The 17,791-nt window shown below is 37.9% G+C and overlaps 1 protein-coding gene across 2 annotated transcripts in view; it reads left to right on the top strand.

Moving 5' to 3' along the window:
- The window catches only part of TMTC4 (transmembrane O-mannosyltransferase targeting cadherins 4), an 83,098-nt gene that overhangs the window by 42,317 nt on the left and 22,990 nt on the right, over nucleotides 1-17,791 (top strand). For both annotated transcript variants that reach the window (XM_054574355.1, XM_054574354.1), the window contains exons 7-14: nucleotides 1,581-1,673; nucleotides 1,902-2,066; nucleotides 2,853-3,055; nucleotides 4,351-4,522; nucleotides 4,609-4,740; nucleotides 15,962-16,041; nucleotides 16,203-16,310; nucleotides 16,418-16,559. In XM_054574355.1, the coding sequence (XP_054430330.1) occupies nucleotides 1,581-1,673; nucleotides 1,902-2,066; nucleotides 2,853-3,055; nucleotides 4,351-4,522; nucleotides 4,609-4,740; nucleotides 15,962-16,041; nucleotides 16,203-16,310; nucleotides 16,418-16,559 (1,095 nt within the window). The remainder of the gene's footprint in view (nucleotides 1-1,580; nucleotides 1,674-1,901; nucleotides 2,067-2,852; nucleotides 3,056-4,350; nucleotides 4,523-4,608; nucleotides 4,741-15,961; nucleotides 16,042-16,202; nucleotides 16,311-16,417; nucleotides 16,560-17,791) is intronic.

The following is a 17,791-nucleotide window of genomic DNA, read 5'->3' as shown; positions in this document are numbered from 1 at the left end:
CATTTAAATGGAAAGGAGGAAGGAGGGTCCAACTTATGTTTGGCTCAGTCTTCATGATAGCTTGCTTCTGTCATCCCTTGATGATTGTCCTGTAGCTCACAGGCAGAAAATCAAACAGTGTAAATAGACAGTGGAAGTGGCAGTGGCAGCTCAATGGGGAGCATCTGCCTTCTAGAAAATAGTTTATACCCAGGCAGAAATGGTCTTTTGTGACCCACAAAAATCATGTATCACATGGGTGAATAAAATCAGGATTCCTTGAAATGATTAACCCAGCACTGGCCCGTTATTATTGGATAATTAATGGCTCCCAGCATTTCTGGGAGAAGGTTAAGTAGAAATGTCATCCTTGCTTTGAAAACCATGAATTACCACCAGCATCTGATGATTTATGATCTTCTTTGCCACAAAGCCCCATATGAAAAAAACCAAAGTACTTAGGGGAAGTGTTATCCAAATACACTGTGTATATTCTGACTACTGTATCCAGATTGGGCAGAGTTCTGCTAGATGACATTTTCTGCAGCAACAACATCTATGGAAAAAGTCCATTGCACAGTAGACAATAGAATTCAGGCCTCATCTAGCTTTCAGCCTATAATTATAGGTGTAATAGCTGCAAAAGCAGCCCTCACCTGCTAGAAGTAAACTGTCGTGGTGATATTAGAAGCTGTTAGGATAGGTGAAGCTTCAGTATCACACTCTCAAAGTCCAGTGGCATCATGGAATTGAAGTTGTTTATCATTCACCTAAGTACCGTGGACAGAGCTTCCCATGACAGAGGTGACTGTCCTCCATACACTTACCCAGGCTGGCAGAGCCTCTGCCATCTTCCGTGTATAGTTCCCCAAAGTCACCCTGGTCATCCCCATCATCTCCATCACAGCCAGCTCGAAGGGGATGCCAAGTGGCAGAGGGTGTCTAGGTTTGTAACCAAACTTCCAAAATGGGGACGCTCTCACTTCTACCCATGTTCCATAGGCTGGAACTCAGTCACATGACTATGTATAACTGCACGGGAAGCTGGGAAATGCACTCTGGCTGTATGCCCAGGCAGAACAGAAAGCTGGTGAACAATTAGGAACCTGAAGCTGAGATGAAGCTGAGAGATCTCCAATGGCCCATCAGAGACCATTGTATATGTTCTGCTCCTGTTTCTGCTACACTTGCCCAAGTCAGTCAGCACTTGAGATTCTTGAGGTATAATCACTTATATATGGCTGGGTTTTCAAGATTGATGGCTGCCTTTATCTTTTCAGGCATAACAAGTGCCCAGGTAACCATTCTGTTATGTCAACTAAGTGACTGTCTTATATCAAAGCAAAAAAGGGAAATAAAGTACCACTGAAAAGGTCCAAATTTCTAGTTAGGACTAAGAAGAATTTACTAGATAATAAAATTGGTATATATTACTCTGAGCTAATTTCATAGGAACAATTTTTTTTAAGAGCTGAAGAAGTCTTCCACAATTACCTAATTTACTACATCCCTTGTCTAGATTTAGTAATAAAATTGTACAATATAATTGCTGTCTAATCAGAATTAGGCTCTCTCATCGATTGCCTTGTTTGCTTCCATAGGGTTTAAATGCAGTCTTTGACATCTTGGTGATAGGCAAATTAAATGTTCTGGAAATTGTCCAGAAGGTACTACATAAGGACAAGTCATTAGAGGTAAGTATATACTTTTGTCTCCAGCCCCAACATAGAAAATGTCAAGTACCAGCTAATTTAAAATGCCATTTTCAAAGTATTTTTTACTATTTTGAATTCTAAAATACCCAGGCTTTTAAAAGCACAGTGTCAAACAGTTCAGATAGAATTGCTGCACATTTGTACCTGACTTACCCACATTTTTATTTGAAAACCTGTGACATCAGGGGCTTTGTGGTATGTTTTCAGAACATTGGCGTGCTCAGAAATGGGGGCCTCCTTTTCAGAATGACCCTCGTGGCCTTGGGGGGAGCAGGGGTGCTCTATATGCGCTGGAAAATCATGGGCACCGGGCCGCCACCATTCACCGAGGTGGACAACCCTGCCTCTTTTGCCGACAGCATGTTGGTCAGGGTGAGTTCTGCGTCTGTCTGCAAAATTCCCAGGTCCTTTTTCCCTCCTCATCTCACTCTCAGAACACCCACTAAATCCCTAATAAATGGAAACGTCTGTGTTTGTTTGCAATCAGGAAGTATATTTTAGGATGAAACCAGGCTATTGTTAGGGGATTGAGCAAATAGAAGTCTCTCGTATTTCCATTCTAATCAAAATTAAGGGAGTTCCTTCTAATGTCAGATTTCTTGCCAGCCTCATTAGTGTCTCCTAACCCCATGACATTTGTTTTAAAGGAAATAAATTAGCATGGCAGGATTAAGATAAAATATAGCAGTATCAGTGGTGGTCTGTAAAAGTCTAATGGTGTCAAGACTCTCCTGCAAAGGTTTGCCTTTTCTGAAGGCAAGGGTGTCAGTTCTTAGCAGTGCATTTCATAGAGACAGAAATCAAGAGAACCAAGGTAATCCTATTCTTATATTGTTAAGCATATAGGTGACCTCTCGGCCTCAGATTTCCTGGGTCACAGACTTTGGGCATCAGTAAGTAAATCAACATAATTTGCCCAGAAATATAACTGTATAGCAGAGTCTGGTGTCTGTGCTGCATTTTCCTCATTTAAAATCTGAATGCATTTAATAAATTGCAAATTATAGCCACATGTTCAATGTAGAAAGTGTCAACATTTTATTTTATACAACTGCTCTCCTTGAACAGAAGCATACAGATGCCATAGAAGTGAAGTTAGGATATATACATATTCAAGTTTAGCATTAAATAAATGTTTGTTTTCCTTTTGACTGACAGGCCATAAACTATAATTACTACTATTCATTGAATGCCTGGCTGCTGCTGTGCCCCTGGTGGCTGTGCTTTGATTGGTCGATGGGCTGCATCCCCCTCATTAAGTCAGTTGGTGACTGGAGGGTAATTGCACCAGCCGCACTCTGGTTCTGCCTAATTGGCCTAATATGCCAAGCCCTGTGCTCTGAAGACAGTCACAAGAGAAGGTAAGAGACAGTGTTGAGTTTTAACTTCCACACTGGGTTGAGTCAGAAGCATTTTGCTAAATCCAGCACTGATCATTTTAACAATTTTGTGGAAGTAATGTCTAGGGACATTTATTTCTAATACATATTTATGACTAGGATGAGTTCATCCATTTGGAATCTTATCGCTGGTTTCAACTAGTGGAGTGAACTTGAAGGAGGAGGGTATGGCTTTATATCTCCCTCCTCCTTTCCTCTGAAGTAGCATTTTGAGATCCTTTTCTCAGTAGGTGATAAAGAGTAATTTATGGTCAGAACAGAAAGTGTAACTGATGTGTGTTGTGCCCATTATTTCACAATTCTCCTTCAGAAAACCCTGGTACATGCTATAGTGATTCCTTCTGTTATCGTTTGGTACAAAATAAACTGCTGCCCCAAAGAGACTATTCTTTCTTACCAAAAAGAGGGGAACAAGGTTATTGAGAAACAAATTGGAGGAAAAAACAAATGTTTCATGAGAAAGAAAACTACTTAAGATGATTTCCTTTACACATAAGTGTTTATGGAATTAGATGAGTAATTTCTCAAAATAAATTAAGTTTCAAGTTTACCTGTGTTTTAAATTTGTTTGGAATTCTAAAGGACAACAAATTTTTGTCCCAGTTCATTTACACATGTGCAATTACATTTTGTTTTTAAAATACTGTAGGCACAGGGTCTAGGAAGGAGGCACCACACTTCACCTGGTTTCCCAATTCATTCTCTTACATTACATGAGACATTAGAAATGATAACCTAGTTCCAGAAGTGTTTCATTGCTCAGCTTTCTTCTACTTCATAACCCCCAAATGATATTAGTTTATTTCAGATTTTGCAAAGTTTAAACTAGTTAAGTATTATTATACCTGTTAAGTTTGTGGATTCTTTTTTCCCCATGAAAACTATATTAGACTAATTGGGACCAGTATCCACTGAGCTATTCAATACCTATATGGTTTGAGGTGAGTTAGGAGTAGATAAATTAATAAAGCTTCACAAATGTAGTCATTCTAACCTTACAATATGAATTGTGTGACTTGGGAATTTTATCCTTATGTCTGATGCTAAGTGACTCAGTAAGATTTTTATGTCTTATCTTACAACTACCAGACTAAACCCTTTCTACTGATAACAAGTTTTGCTGCTGCTGATACCTGTTCTCAATTGATCTCATGGAAAATAAAAAGGCATTTATTATTATTTTAATGTTGAGTAGTATATTTTTCCTGAAAAGTCTAAAAACAGCCATATAAAGTATTGTACTTCTCATTTTCCAGGATCCTTACATTGGCGTTGGGATTCCTAATTATCCCATTTCTTCCTGCAAGTAACCTATTCTTCCGAGTGGGCTTCGTAGTGGCAGAAAGAGTTCTTTACCTCCCCAGCGCTGGGTACTGCATGCTGCTGACTTTTGGATTTGGCACTTTCAGTAAACACACTAAGAAAAAGGTACTGGCCAAGAGTGGTGACATTCATAACCCAGGTGGTTGGACAGATTTTCCTCATGACGTTTACCATGTCTCTCTATCCTTAAGAAACTAATCACTACTCTCGTACTGGGAATTTTGTTCATAAACACGCTGAGATGCATGATTCGCAGCGGCGAGTGGAGGAATGAAGAGCAGCTTTTTCGAAGTGCCCTGTCTGTGTGTCCTCTCAATGCTAAGGTGTGTTGGCTGCCATGTTTCTTTAGAAAGACATTATTAGGAAATGTTTTAAGTTTCACAGCTGACTAGGAAGAATGTTTGCCTTCATACAGGAATCTAGCATAAGATTTGGGTTTTTCTTTCTTGTTATTTTGATAAAATTTATTAAAATTCCACTTAGCCAAAATAATTAAAAGAAATTATTAAAACCAGACAATGTCAGTGAAATGAGAGATTACTTAAATGAGGTTTTTACTCATCCAGTTGGTCCAATCACCCTTTGAAGTGGTGTCAGGGGTCCTAACACCATACATCCAGCCTGGAGCCTGAAGGGGCCCACAGTTGAAACGTTCAGAGCACACTTTTCAAAATACATGCTTTGACCATAGCATTAACTAGCTTCCAAGCCATAATCTGAAGATGGACAATAATTTGGTTCAGGAAGTTTAAATCATTCTGTGTGGTGATAAATGTGAAATACACGTTTATATCACCTGTGGTTTCTCTGCTTGTGCCCCCTTTTGTTAGATTAGGTAAAAATAAATGTATAGACTTTAAAAGTGGCAGTGTTTTTGTTGAAACAATCTGGTAGGTATTTTTTCACTTGGATTCTTCATGAATCTGAGCCCTCAGCTTAACCAGCTCTGTCTCTTTGGGTGAAACCAAACATTTTTGAATATCCGGTGCCCTTATCTACAAAGGGGGTCAGTAATGCCTATCTCCTGGGTTTGCGTTGAGGCGCTAATGAAATATTGCATCTGAAGTGGCCTAATATGGTAGTTAGAACATAGTAGGTGTTCAAGAAATATTAGCTTTCTTAGGTTGATTTTACTTTCGGTTGTCATATTAAATGATAGGAAGGGAATGTTACTTGTTTAAAATGGGATACCAAGGAGTTAGGGTAGAAGAATTTCTGTTTATATAGACCATTATTATTACTAAGTCATGATTCATTCTCTCTTGGGTCATCAAAATTGGAGCTTCTTAGGATGCTCCAAATGAGATCCTCAAGAGGTAAAAAAAGAGCTCTCTGGAGTTCTATCTCATTTTTACATTCTACATTTAACAAAAAGCAATGATTTCAGGTAAAATTGTATGAACAGATAGTTGATATCTTATTGTGACCTTGAAGTGAAGGATAGTATAAAAGATCCTGACTCCTTGTTTGTTTTTTTCTTAGATTAAAAACCTTGTTCATGTTTTATAGTTAGGAGATTTAGGCAAAAGAGTGAATTACTTCAAACTTTTATTGTTCATTTGATTTTCTGGCCTATCCATTTATTTTATGCTACTAAAAATAAATTGCCTATAATTTAATTTTGTAAATGTTAATAGATTTGCTTTATTTTTACTTTTGTGTTTCAATAGCAGTACTTTCCCCTTCTATTTATACAGTTCTTCCATATGAAGAACTGAGATTTTTTTATAGTGGCTCTATAATTAATCTCCATTATCTTCCTGCTCAGGTTTTAGAGAGAGATATATATAGGTTTTTGATTTTGTTTTTCCAAATGGGAGAAACTGAGGCATAGAAAGATGGAACTGATGTTGTTTAGTTTAGTAATCTAGGGGCTAGATAGAGATCTGGTATGGCACAGTGCCCAGGTTACTCCAGTAACTGGTGGAGGAGGAGATGGGACATATGTGATTTTAAGCCTGTCTGTTTCTCCTAATAACATGACTTCATGTATTGTAGGCTAGAAAACACAGGGTGTACACATATGGGTACACACACAGTTATTATGTGTCAGTGTGTGTAGTTTTCTTTCTTTAATTTAAAACATATGTCCTTAAAAGACCTTATCTTCAAAATGGTCTTTTCTTTTTTTTTTTTTAAGTATACTTTATTATGTTATTATATTTGTCCCAGTTTTTCCCCTTTTGGTTCCCTCTGCCTGGTACCCCCCTTCCCTTCAGCAGCCCCCCCTCTCAGTTCATCTCCATGAGCTGTGCATATAAGCTCCTTGGCTTCTCCGTTTCCTCTACTATTCTTCACATCCTCCTGTCTATTTTGTACCTCCCAATTATGCTTTCTTATCCATGCACCTTTTCCCCCATTCTCCCCCTCCCAGATGATGATCCTCCAAATGATCTCCATACATATCATTCTGTTCCTGTTCTGGTCGTTTGCTTAGTTTTTTGTTTATTTTCTTTTCTTAAGGTTCAGTTGCTGATAGTTGTAAATTTGTTGCCATTTTAATGTTCATAGTTTTGATCTTCTTTTTCTTAAATAAGTTCCTTTAACATTTCATCTAATAATGGCTTGGTGATGATGAACTCCTTTAGCTTTACCTTGTCTGGGAAGCATTTTATCTGTCCTGCCATTCTAAATGATAGTTTTGCTAGGTAGAGTAATCTATGTTGTAGGTCCTTGCTTTTCATCACTTTGAATACATCTTGCCAGTCCCTTCTTGCCTGCAAAGTTTCTTTTCAGAAATCAGCTAATAGTCTTATGGGTACTCCTTTGAAAGTAACTCTCTGCTTTTCTCTTGTTGCTTTTAAGATTCTCTCTTTATGTTTAACATTTTGCATTTTAATTTATGATATGACTTGGTGTGGTCCTTTTTGGGTCCAACAAACTTGTTTGGGACTCTGTGCTTTCTGGACTTGTATGTCTCTTCCATTGCCAAATTAGGGAAGTTTTCCTTCATTATTTTTTCAAATAAGTTTTCGATTTTTCGCTCTTCCTCTTCTCCATCTGGCATCCCTATGATTCGGATGTTGGCACATTTGGAGATGTCCCAGAGTTGTCTTATACTATCCTCGGTTTTCTGAATTCTTGTTTCTTTGTTTCTTCTTTTTTTTTAAATTTACTCTTGTTCAATTATAGTGGTCCCACCTTTCTCCCCACTGCTTAGGTGTACACTGCCCCCACACACTCACACAAACAATCCACCCCATTGTCCATGTCCATGAGTCCTCTATTCATGTTTCTTTGCTTGTCTCTTCCCCCTCTTTTCCCCACATCTCCCTCAGTCCTCCCCTCTAGTCACTGTCTGTTTGTTCTTTGTTTCCAAGTATCTGGTTCTATTTTGTTCATTTGTTTGTTTTGTTGATTAGGCTCCACTTACAGGTGAGAGCATATGGTATTTTTCTTTCACCACCTGGCTTATTTCACTTAGCATAATGCTCCCCAGTTCCATTCATGCTCTACGAAGTGTAGGAGTTCCTTCTTTCTTTCTATAGGGCAGAATTCCGTTGTGTAAATGTACCACAGTTTTTTGACCAACTCATTTACTCACTTAGGCTGTTTCCAACACTTGGCTATTGTAAATAGTGCTGCTATGAACACTGGGGTGCATAGGTTCTTTTGAATTGGTGACTCAGTATTCATAAGGTATAGTACAAGCAGTAAGATCACTGGATCAAAAGGCAGTTCCATCTTTAGTTTTTTGAGGAAATTCCATATTTTTTTCCACAGTGGCTACACCAGTCTACATTCCCACAAACTGCACTAGGGTTCCCTTTTCTCCACAACCTTTCCAGCACTTGTTTATTGATTTATTAATGATGGCCATTCTGACCAGTGTAAAGTGGTATCTCATTGTGGTTTTAATTTACTATCTAATGGCTAGTGATGTTGAGCATTTTTTCATGTACCTATGGGACATCTGTATGTCCTCCTTGGAGAAGTATCTGTTCAGGTCCTTTGTTCATTTTTTAATTGGATTGCTTGTCTTCCTGGTGTGGAGTCCTGTGAATTCTTTATATATTTTGGAGATCAAACCCTTGTCTGAGGTAATACTGGCAAATATATTTTCCCATACGGTTGGTTCCCTTTGCATTTTGTTGATGTTTGTTAGCTGGGCAGAAGCTTTTTAATTTGATGAAGTCCCATCTGTTTATTCTTTCCTTTATATCCCTTGCTCTAGGGGGTGTATTGGTGAAAAAATTTCTGTGTGGTATATGTGAAATTTTCCTGCCTATGTTTTTCTCTAGGACTTTTGTGGTATCACACCTTACATTTAAGTCTGTTATCTGTCTTGAGTTTATTTTTAAATACGTGTAAGTTGGTGGTCCAAGTTTCATTTTTTTGCATGTATATGCCCAGATCTCCCAACACCATTTGTTGAAGAGGCCATTTTTACTCCATTTTATGTTCCTATTCCCTTTATCAAATATGAACTGATCATACTAGCATGGGTTTATTTCTGGGCACTATTCTGTTCCATTCATTTGTCTGTTTTTATGCCAGTACCAGGCTGTTTTGATTACACTGGTCTTGTAATATAGTTTGATATCAGGTATTGTGATCCCTCCTACTTTGTTCTTCTTTCTCAAAATTGCTGAGGCTATCACGGTCATTTATGGTTCCATATAAATTTGGGGTGAACTTCTGTGGTAGGTATTCTATGGGACTCAGTGGTGCAGCCTCTTTGATCTCCTTGTCTGGATGCTCTAGGGTTGCCTTTCTTCTGTTTGTGTGGGCTCTCTTCTTGTACTTCAGTTTTACTTGTTGGTGGCTTCTTTGTTGGTGGGTTCTCCCCTCCAGTGGGCCTACTGGTAGTCAAAACTCCCACCTTGTCTTGTATGCTGTTGTACAGATGTTCATTAACAAAGCATTGTTACCAGACAACCAATCCTACACCAGCAAAAAGAACCCCCACTAACACATCAGCAATCTCATCCACAATTGAGCAAAGATTAATAAAGGTGAAAAGAGATTACGTATATTATAAGCCATGACAAAGGGACTATGAGATGACTAAAAGAGGAGAAAATGTTATTGAGTGGTATGAGGAAGACTTGATAAGAGTGGGTACAGAACTGGTGCGAAGAAAGGGAAAGAACAAAATTTAAAACATAAGTGCAAAAAGGTGATGGGGTAAGAAAGGGGAAGTATATACTATGAAGTTTAAACTAAAGTTGAAAAGGTTTTAGACCAACGGATCAAAATTGCAGGAAACCCACAGCAGGGTCCATAGTGATGACAGCTGACTGAAGTTAATAAAGGTGGAGTGGGGATAAGAATATCGTATAGAAGCAAAAAGTGAATACAAGATGTCTACCATAAAGAAAAATGATTTTGAGAGGATGAGGGAAACAAACTAATAAGAGTAAGGAGTAAAGCCAGGTTGAGAGAAGGGGGAAAAGAATGAAATAAAATTCCTCACTCAACTGATCAGGGTCAGGGGAAAGGCTTAATGAAATAAGACCCAGTGAAAGAGTGTTCTATGGGATTTAAAGTACAAACAGTGAACAAATAAGAGTTCTGTTGGAGAAGTATAGCAATAACTGTGGTATTTTGCCCAACTATCCACTGTTTATAAAAGGTAGAAAAGAACTAAGACTCTTAGGAGAGGAGAAAAAGAATGTGAGCTGACTTAAGAGAGAAGAGTGCCTATGTTAGGTTAGGTGGAGGAGAAATAGTGAGTGTAAGAGTTAGGAACATGGTGTAATGTGAGAGAAAATAAAGTTTACAACAAAGGTAATAATGCTCAGGAATATGGTGAAATGGATTAAGACCAGGGAAGTATGCTATGTGGAATTTGTAATAACAATATGATAAAAAAAATATATAATCTGAGTAAAAAGAATAAGCAGAAGACCAAGAGTAGTGAGTTATTTGGAACACGAGTGAAGTGAAAGAAGAAAAATTAAAATGCAATATGAAAGGGAAAAGAACAAACAAAAAAACTGAAAAAAAATGCAAGTCCTGATGAAGAACAAGGTGAAATTTGTCTCACCTGTTGGTGTTCGCCTTCTGACTTCTTTCTGGATCTCTCTCTGGTTTTCTTTCAGCTCCAGGTCTAAATGTCTTACTCTTGAAAAAAAAAAAAGATAAAATAAAAAAATAAAATAAAAAGCCCCCGATTTTGCAGGTCTTCCCAGCTTCTGCACACAGTGGGGGTTTGGTCTTCATTTTCCCTTTCCTATGGTTCAGCAAGGATCGGGGCACAGTCTGGACTTCAATAATCACAGGTGCCTGGTTTCCAGCCCACATCCTCAGAGCACTGTGCAGCCCGCACTCTCTGCACAGTTGTGCTGGGCTGGCACCATTAAACCACCATGTTTTGTTTTGCACCCCTTTGATCAACCCGTGAGGTGCACCGAGTAGAAGCAAGTTGTACCCACAATTCTCTTCCTTTGTTGGCCTGGCAGCTGCACAAAGACCCTGCCCAGTGCTCCTCAGTTCCCCTTTTGAAAAAAGTATGTTGGCTCTGCTGCTGCTCTGAGCCACTGCCCATTCCACACACTCCAATTCTCTGGCAAGTCCAGAGTCTATCTGAGTCACAGCTAGTTAAGGACTTCCATACAGTTCAATTTTCTGACAGTTCTGAGTGTTATTTGTTTTTAGATTTAGTTGTATTCTTTTTATGGTTGCATAAGGAGGTGAAGCATGTCTGCCTACACCTCCATCTGGACTGTAATTCAAAATGATCCTTTCTAAGAACATTTTTCAGTGATACTGTTCAGTATGGGCAAAATGGGTCTGTGGTTTTTTTTTTTCACTTTCCACTATAAATTGAAATGTAATAAAATTGTCTTTACTTTCTTTTTTTTATAAAAAGTGATAGGTACAGAAATCTTTATAGGAGAATCTCATCAGATATTTAAGAAGTAGCTTTTGTTACATGAATTGTTCTGAACAACTGAAAACTAGGGAAATCTTCTTATCTAATTTTATAGACATAACTTTGATTTTAATATTGCACAAGACCAATATGAAAAAGGGAAAAATTGTAAACTAATTTTACTTGTAAATATGTATGCCAATGTTTTTTCAAAAATGTTTTTTCAAAGACAGTTTACATATATTATTATTTTATATTAGTTTTAAGTGTACAGCGTAGTAGTTAGATAATCATACTTTACAAAGTGTTCCCCCTGATACTTCCAGTATCCAGCTGGCACCATACATATTTATTACAATATTATTGACTCTATTTCCTGTTCTGTACTTTACATCCGTATGACTGTTTTGTAGCTACCAATTTGTACTTCTCAATCCTTTCACCTTTTTCACCCAGTCCCCCAAGCCCCTTCCCCTGTATGCAAACATTTCAAATAAAAAATAGCAAACCAAAAAAACAAAAGTGCTAGGTTAATTTCGGGGAAGAGACCTCATTTAGGAAGACACTGGTATCATTCAGCTCCTACAGGAGAAACATTTTTTATTCATTGAATATTAAATAAGCAATTGGCACCTGGCTGAAGATTAGGCCCATATTTACAACTTGAGGCTCATTTTTCTCCAAAGTTTTCAATATCTAGGTAGGTAGTACAGGTGCCTTGTCTGCGTTGACATTACCCCTTGCATATGGTATGTACTCAATATTAGTGATTGAATTGAGCCAAATGGAAATTAAATTCCTTGAGCCTATTACGGTGAAATACCAAGTTTCTAATTATATTTACAGTCATTTTTAGTTTTTAAGGCTTTGAAGGATGTGGCACTTTGTATTGACTCTGTGATACAATTCTAAATTCTTTTAATAATAAAAAGGCTCATATGCCACAATTAGGTATTCCCTTAAGGAGTGACTGAGGATAGATTATAGGATCATTATGTAATTAAAACATTTTAAGTCTAACATCAACCATTTGGCAGAGTATTTGAAACAAATCTGGTTTTAGCACTCGTGTTAAAGTACCTTCCATTATTGCTCTTTGACTTCCATTGCATTTACATGTCACTGGGTTGCAGTGGTTGGTTTTATTTGTGGCTTCTCTGCAGGTTCACTGCCTCAGCTATTAATCACAAAGCCTAGGAGGAAAATCCAAGGATAAATAGGCCTTTTTCCACCTTTTATCTTTTATGGAAACAAAAATCACTCATTCTTTAAACATTGTTTTAAGTAAACTGTGCTAAGGTTATTTTGTTTTGTTTGTTTTCAGTGAGTTATCAAGACAGCTGTTTTCTGTTCAAATACTTCCCTCCATAAAACCCATAGGATAAGGCTGGCCTCTGGGCAAACCTGTTTACCAGTTCTTAATAGTAACATCTCTGCCTTCTAGGGCTCTATCAGATTTTTAACTAGTTTCATTGAAATAACTGCAGTCTGACTTTTCAGAGTTCCCCTTCTTCCTCCCCCTATTTTCCCTCTGGGTTCTGGCATTGCAGGTGTCTAACTGAACACTGTGATGCTTCAGAGGAAACTTGAATCTTGTTTTAGCTTTTTATTGAGAAAACAGAATTTCCCCATAACAAAGGAAAGCACTAGGAGCACAGGGGCGGCAGAGGTGGGGAGTGTTATGTTGAAGTCTGCCATAGAGCTGTGTTTGTATTCTGGGGCCAGAAGTGCATCACTCTCATGATGGATTCTCCAGATTTGGTTCTTTTGTGTGTGGGACCCGAGGTGAAGTAACACTTCCTGGCTGGGGTTTAGGGAGGCACAAAATCAAACCATTTAGAGCATACTTTTCAAAACGTGAGTCTGACCATAGCATTAACTAGTCTCCAGGCTATTATTTGAAGATGATAATACCAATGAATGGTTCAGGAAGTTTAAATTATACAGTGTACTGTGGAACAGTACTCATTTCTATCGCCCATGGTATCCCTGCCTGTGATTTCTTTTGTTAGATTTGGTACAAATAAATATGTGGACTTTAAAATTGGTAGTTAATAAACAAAGATCTGTTACATATGTGCTTAAAGAATGTTGTACTGCTTCCTACCCTTTCAGAAATATTAGTATTTATGAAAATGTACACTAACTGTAGGTTAAGATTGATGAGGCAGAATGTGCTCATATTTTCAGAAGGGGTTTGGAAGTATTTGAATGTAGTGCTACTTGAATATTATTGTTTAAACCATTATTGCATTCCACGATATATTAGTTTGCCATAACAACGTACCACAGGCTTAAAGAACAGAAGTTTATTTTCTCACAGTTCTGGAGGCCAGAAGTCCAACATCATTGTGTTGGCCAGGTTGATTTCTCCTAACCCCTCTCTTCTTGGCTTGCAGATGGCCACATTTTTTGCTGTGTCCTCACATGGCCTATTCTCTGTGTGCATGCATCCCTGGTATCTCCTTGTGTGTCCAAGTTTCCCTTCTTGTAAGGATACCAGACAGGTTGGGTTAAGGTCTACCCTAAGAACCTCATTTTATTTTATCTTTTAAAGATTTTATTTATTTTTAGAGAGGAAGGGAAGGAGAAAGAGAGGGAGAGAAATATCAATGTGTGGTTGCTTCTCACACACCCCCACCAGGGACCTGGCCCACAACCCAGGCAAGTGCCCTGACTGGGATATGAACCGTTGACCCTTTGGTTCACAGGCCGGTGCTCAATCCACTGAGCCACACCAGCCAGGGCTAAGAACCTCATTTTAACTTAATGACTTCTTTAAAGAATCTATCTCCAAATACAGTTACATTCTGAACTGCTGGAGTTTAGCTTGTCAACATAGGAATTTTGGGCAGGGGACACAATTCAGCCCTTAACACAAAAAAAGAAACATTATATTACTTTAAGAAAAGAATTGATGGTATAAATGAGTGGGTCTAGAAATCACCTTGAGCATTCATCTCCATCTTTACCCAGTGCCCCAATAAATGAGTTGTGATAGGCTTTGGATCCTGGATCCAAAACTAGCACCAGAACCTTGGGTAAGATGCTTAACAACACTGAAGCAGTCCCTCAGAAGGGAGGGTGATAGCAGCTGCCTGTTAGAGATGTTGTAAAGAGAAGACTATATATGTTCAGTCGGATCCCTGCACCTGGTTCATGCCCTCTCTTAACACCTGCCTGTTGCTGGTGTTTCTGTTATTGTTATTAGTCACTTAATACACCTAACTGAATGAATTTCTATAGCATCATCTCTTCTGACTTTGCTATTGACCCTTTCACTGTAAGCCTCCGAAAGGATCTTATGGTAATCAATACATACTTTTGATAATAGTCCTCATGAGTCTGTGTGATTCTGCTGCCCTGGCCTTTGTTTAGGTCCCAGCTTCTTTCCTTGTAATTTATTTGGAGCCCATGTACTCTTGAGAAAATCCCATAAGTTGGCTATCCTAGTGCCCTGACATTAAGATATCCTTGGAACTTCCACTAGGTTTCTATCTGTGAGTCCTGTTTCATCTAGTCTACTTAGCATTAAATTGTTAAAAATTCTCTTTTAAAAAAAAAATTGAGGTAAAATTCTCTTAACATAAAGTTAACCATCTTAGTCCTTCAGAAATTAAAAAATATAATTACCATAGGATCCATCGATTCCACTTCTGGGTAGCTAGATAGTTCTATAGACATAGATATGCAGGATGGGGCAAAAGTAGATTTATAGTTTTTTGTATGGAAAATAACACAATAATTAATAAATAGTTATAAAAGAATAAACTTTTGCATACTTAAAGCTAAAAATCTGCTTTTCCCATACTACATATATATATGCATTGTTGGCCAGGTTGATTCCTGACTCCTTAAGGAAATACCTAATTGTGGCATATGAGCCTTTTCATTATTAAAAGAATTTAGAATATCACAGAGTCAATACAAAGTGCCACATACTTCAAAGCCTTAAAAATTAAAAACGGCTGTAAATATGATTAGAAAATTGACATATATAATAAGTTGGCCACCCTAATGCCCTTACATTAAGGTATCCTGAGAATTTCCAGTAGGTTTCCATCTGTGGGTCAAAAAATTGAAAGCAGGATCTCATAGCAGCATTAGTCACAGTAGTCAAAAGATGAAAGCAACCCAAGTGTCCAACAGATGAATGGATAAAGAAGATGCGGTTTATATATACAATGGAATATTACTCAGCCTTAAAAAAGGAAGGAAACTCTGGCATATGCTACAATGTGGATGGACCCTGAGGACATTATTCTGAGTAAAGTAAGTCAGTCACAAGAACACAAATACTATGCAATATCATTTATTTGAGGTACCTAGAATAGTCAAATTCATAGAAAACGGAATGGTGATCATCCTAATGGGGGATAGGTATGTGAGAGGAGGGGAAGTCAAGAGTTTGTTCAGCCATAAAACCAGCTCAGCTTCCTAATTTTCCAGTTTTCTCTGGTGAGTTCTTTGGTTAAATATGTTTCTCTTATACTTTACTGGTATCATTTGCTTATTACCTCCCTTTCTTCAGCTCTTTTCTTAGGAAGATTAGAGCACAATCAAGCCCCTGGCGCGCATCTGTAGGATTTTAGCTAAAGTTCTGGTTGGTTTGTTTTTTTTAAAATACCATTACTTTTTGTTGTCAGTTAGAAGATATGATAAGTATCCCAGCTCTAAAGAAAGAAGTCTATCAGCTAATGACCAAGATTTTAATCTCTGTTTTTCAGGTTCACTACAATGTTGGCAAAAACCTGGCTGATAAAGGCAATCAAACAGCTGCCATCAGATATTACCGAGAAGCTGTGAGGTACTGCAGGCACACTTATATATGTGTCTTGTTTTAACTTTCTAGGGTTCAAAACCTGTCCTTTTAAAGATCCTTACTGTAAGATACTTTGCCAATTCCTGAGAGTTTAGTGAAGAACACTGGGCATTAACAGATGGCTTGGTTTTTCTCTCCACTTTCAGATTAAATCCTAAGTATGTTCATGCCATGAATAATCTTGGAAATATTTTAAAAGAAAGGAATGAGCTACAGGAAGCAGAGGAGCTGCTGTCTTTGGCTGTACAAATACAGTAAGCATTGCTTTTATAATTATGTTAGGTACAAAGAAATGAGCTCTTTCCTTTTGGGGGTCTAAGCCTTCCTTTTCCTTGTTTACCTTTTTCAAATGCTCATCCAGGCCAGACTTTGCTGCTGCATGGATGAATTTAGGCATAGTGCAGAACAGCCTGAAACGGTTTGAAGCTGCCGAGCAAAGTTACCAGACAGCAATCAAACACAGACGGAAATACCCAGATTGTTACTATAACCTTGGGCGTTTGGTAAGTGTAAGGTGGCCTGTGGCTATGAAAGAAAAGCTTGTTTTTTTTCTTCATTTATAATAAATTGAGGGTAGTAACACCATTACTAGCATTTGCCATCTTATAAAGTTCTTTCACTTAGGGTTATCATATTTGGAGGTAGCTTTTTGATTTCCTTATATTTAACTTTTTAAGCTCTAATTAAAGAACAATCTAACATGAATTAGCCAAGCTTAAGAAAGCTCAAAGGAAATAGGGCAAGCCAAGGAATAAATTAGAATTTTTAAAGTCCCTTGTGCCCTAAAAACAGTAATCCAACAGGTAACTCCCTAGTAAATATCAGTTTCTCTGTTTTTAAAACACAAATAAATACTGAGAATTTTTTTAAAAACCCATAATGTGATTTTTTACAACTTTTATTGAATTGATTAGTGACATTGGTTAATAAAATTATATAGGTTTCAGGTGTATGGTTCTATAATACATCATCTGTATATTGTATTGTGTGTTCACTACCCCAGATCAAGTCCTCCCCTCACCCCCTTTCCCTTTGGTAACCATCATACTGTTGTCTGTGTCTATGAAGTTTTTCTTTCTTTGCTTAAATCCCCTCACCTTTTTCACCCAACCCCCTAACTCCTCTCCCCTCTGACAGCTGTCTCTCTGTTTTCTGTATCTATGACTCTGTTTCTATTTTTGTTAGTTTATTTTGTTCATTGGATTCCACACGTAAGTGAAATAATATGGTACTTGGTCTTTCTCTGACTGGCTTATTTCACTTAGCATAATACTCTCTCCAGGTCCATCCATGCTGTCGCAAAAGGTAAGATTTCCTTCTTTTTCACAGCCAAATAGTATTCCATTGTGTAAATGTGCCACAGCTTTTTTATCCACTGACCTACTGGTGGGCACTTGGGCTGCTTCCAAATCTTGACTATTGTAAATAATGCTGCAATGAGCATAGGAGTGCATATATTCTTTCAAATTCGTGTTTCAGGTTTCTTAGGGTACATTCCCACAAGTGGAATTGCTGGGTCATAAGGCAGTTCCACTTTTAATATTTTGAGATGATTCCATATTGCTTTCCATAGTGGGTGCACCAATTTGCATTCCTACCAACAGTGCACAGGGGTTCCCTTTTCTCCTTCACTTGTTTGTTGATTTATTGATGGTAGCCATTCTGACCAGTGTGAGGTGATATCTCATTGTGGTTTTAATTTGTATTTCTGATAATTAGTGATGCTGAGCATCTG

This window comes from Pteronotus mesoamericanus, unplaced genomic scaffold (assembly GCF_021234165.1).
Source record: "Pteronotus mesoamericanus isolate MK-2021 breed Mesoamerican mustached bat unplaced genomic scaffold, CSHL_Meso_final contig_26, whole genome shotgun sequence".
Taxonomy (NCBI): Eukaryota; Metazoa; Chordata; class Mammalia; order Chiroptera; family Mormoopidae; genus Pteronotus; species Pteronotus mesoamericanus.
This window is presented reverse-complemented; position numbering and strand designations above follow the sequence as displayed.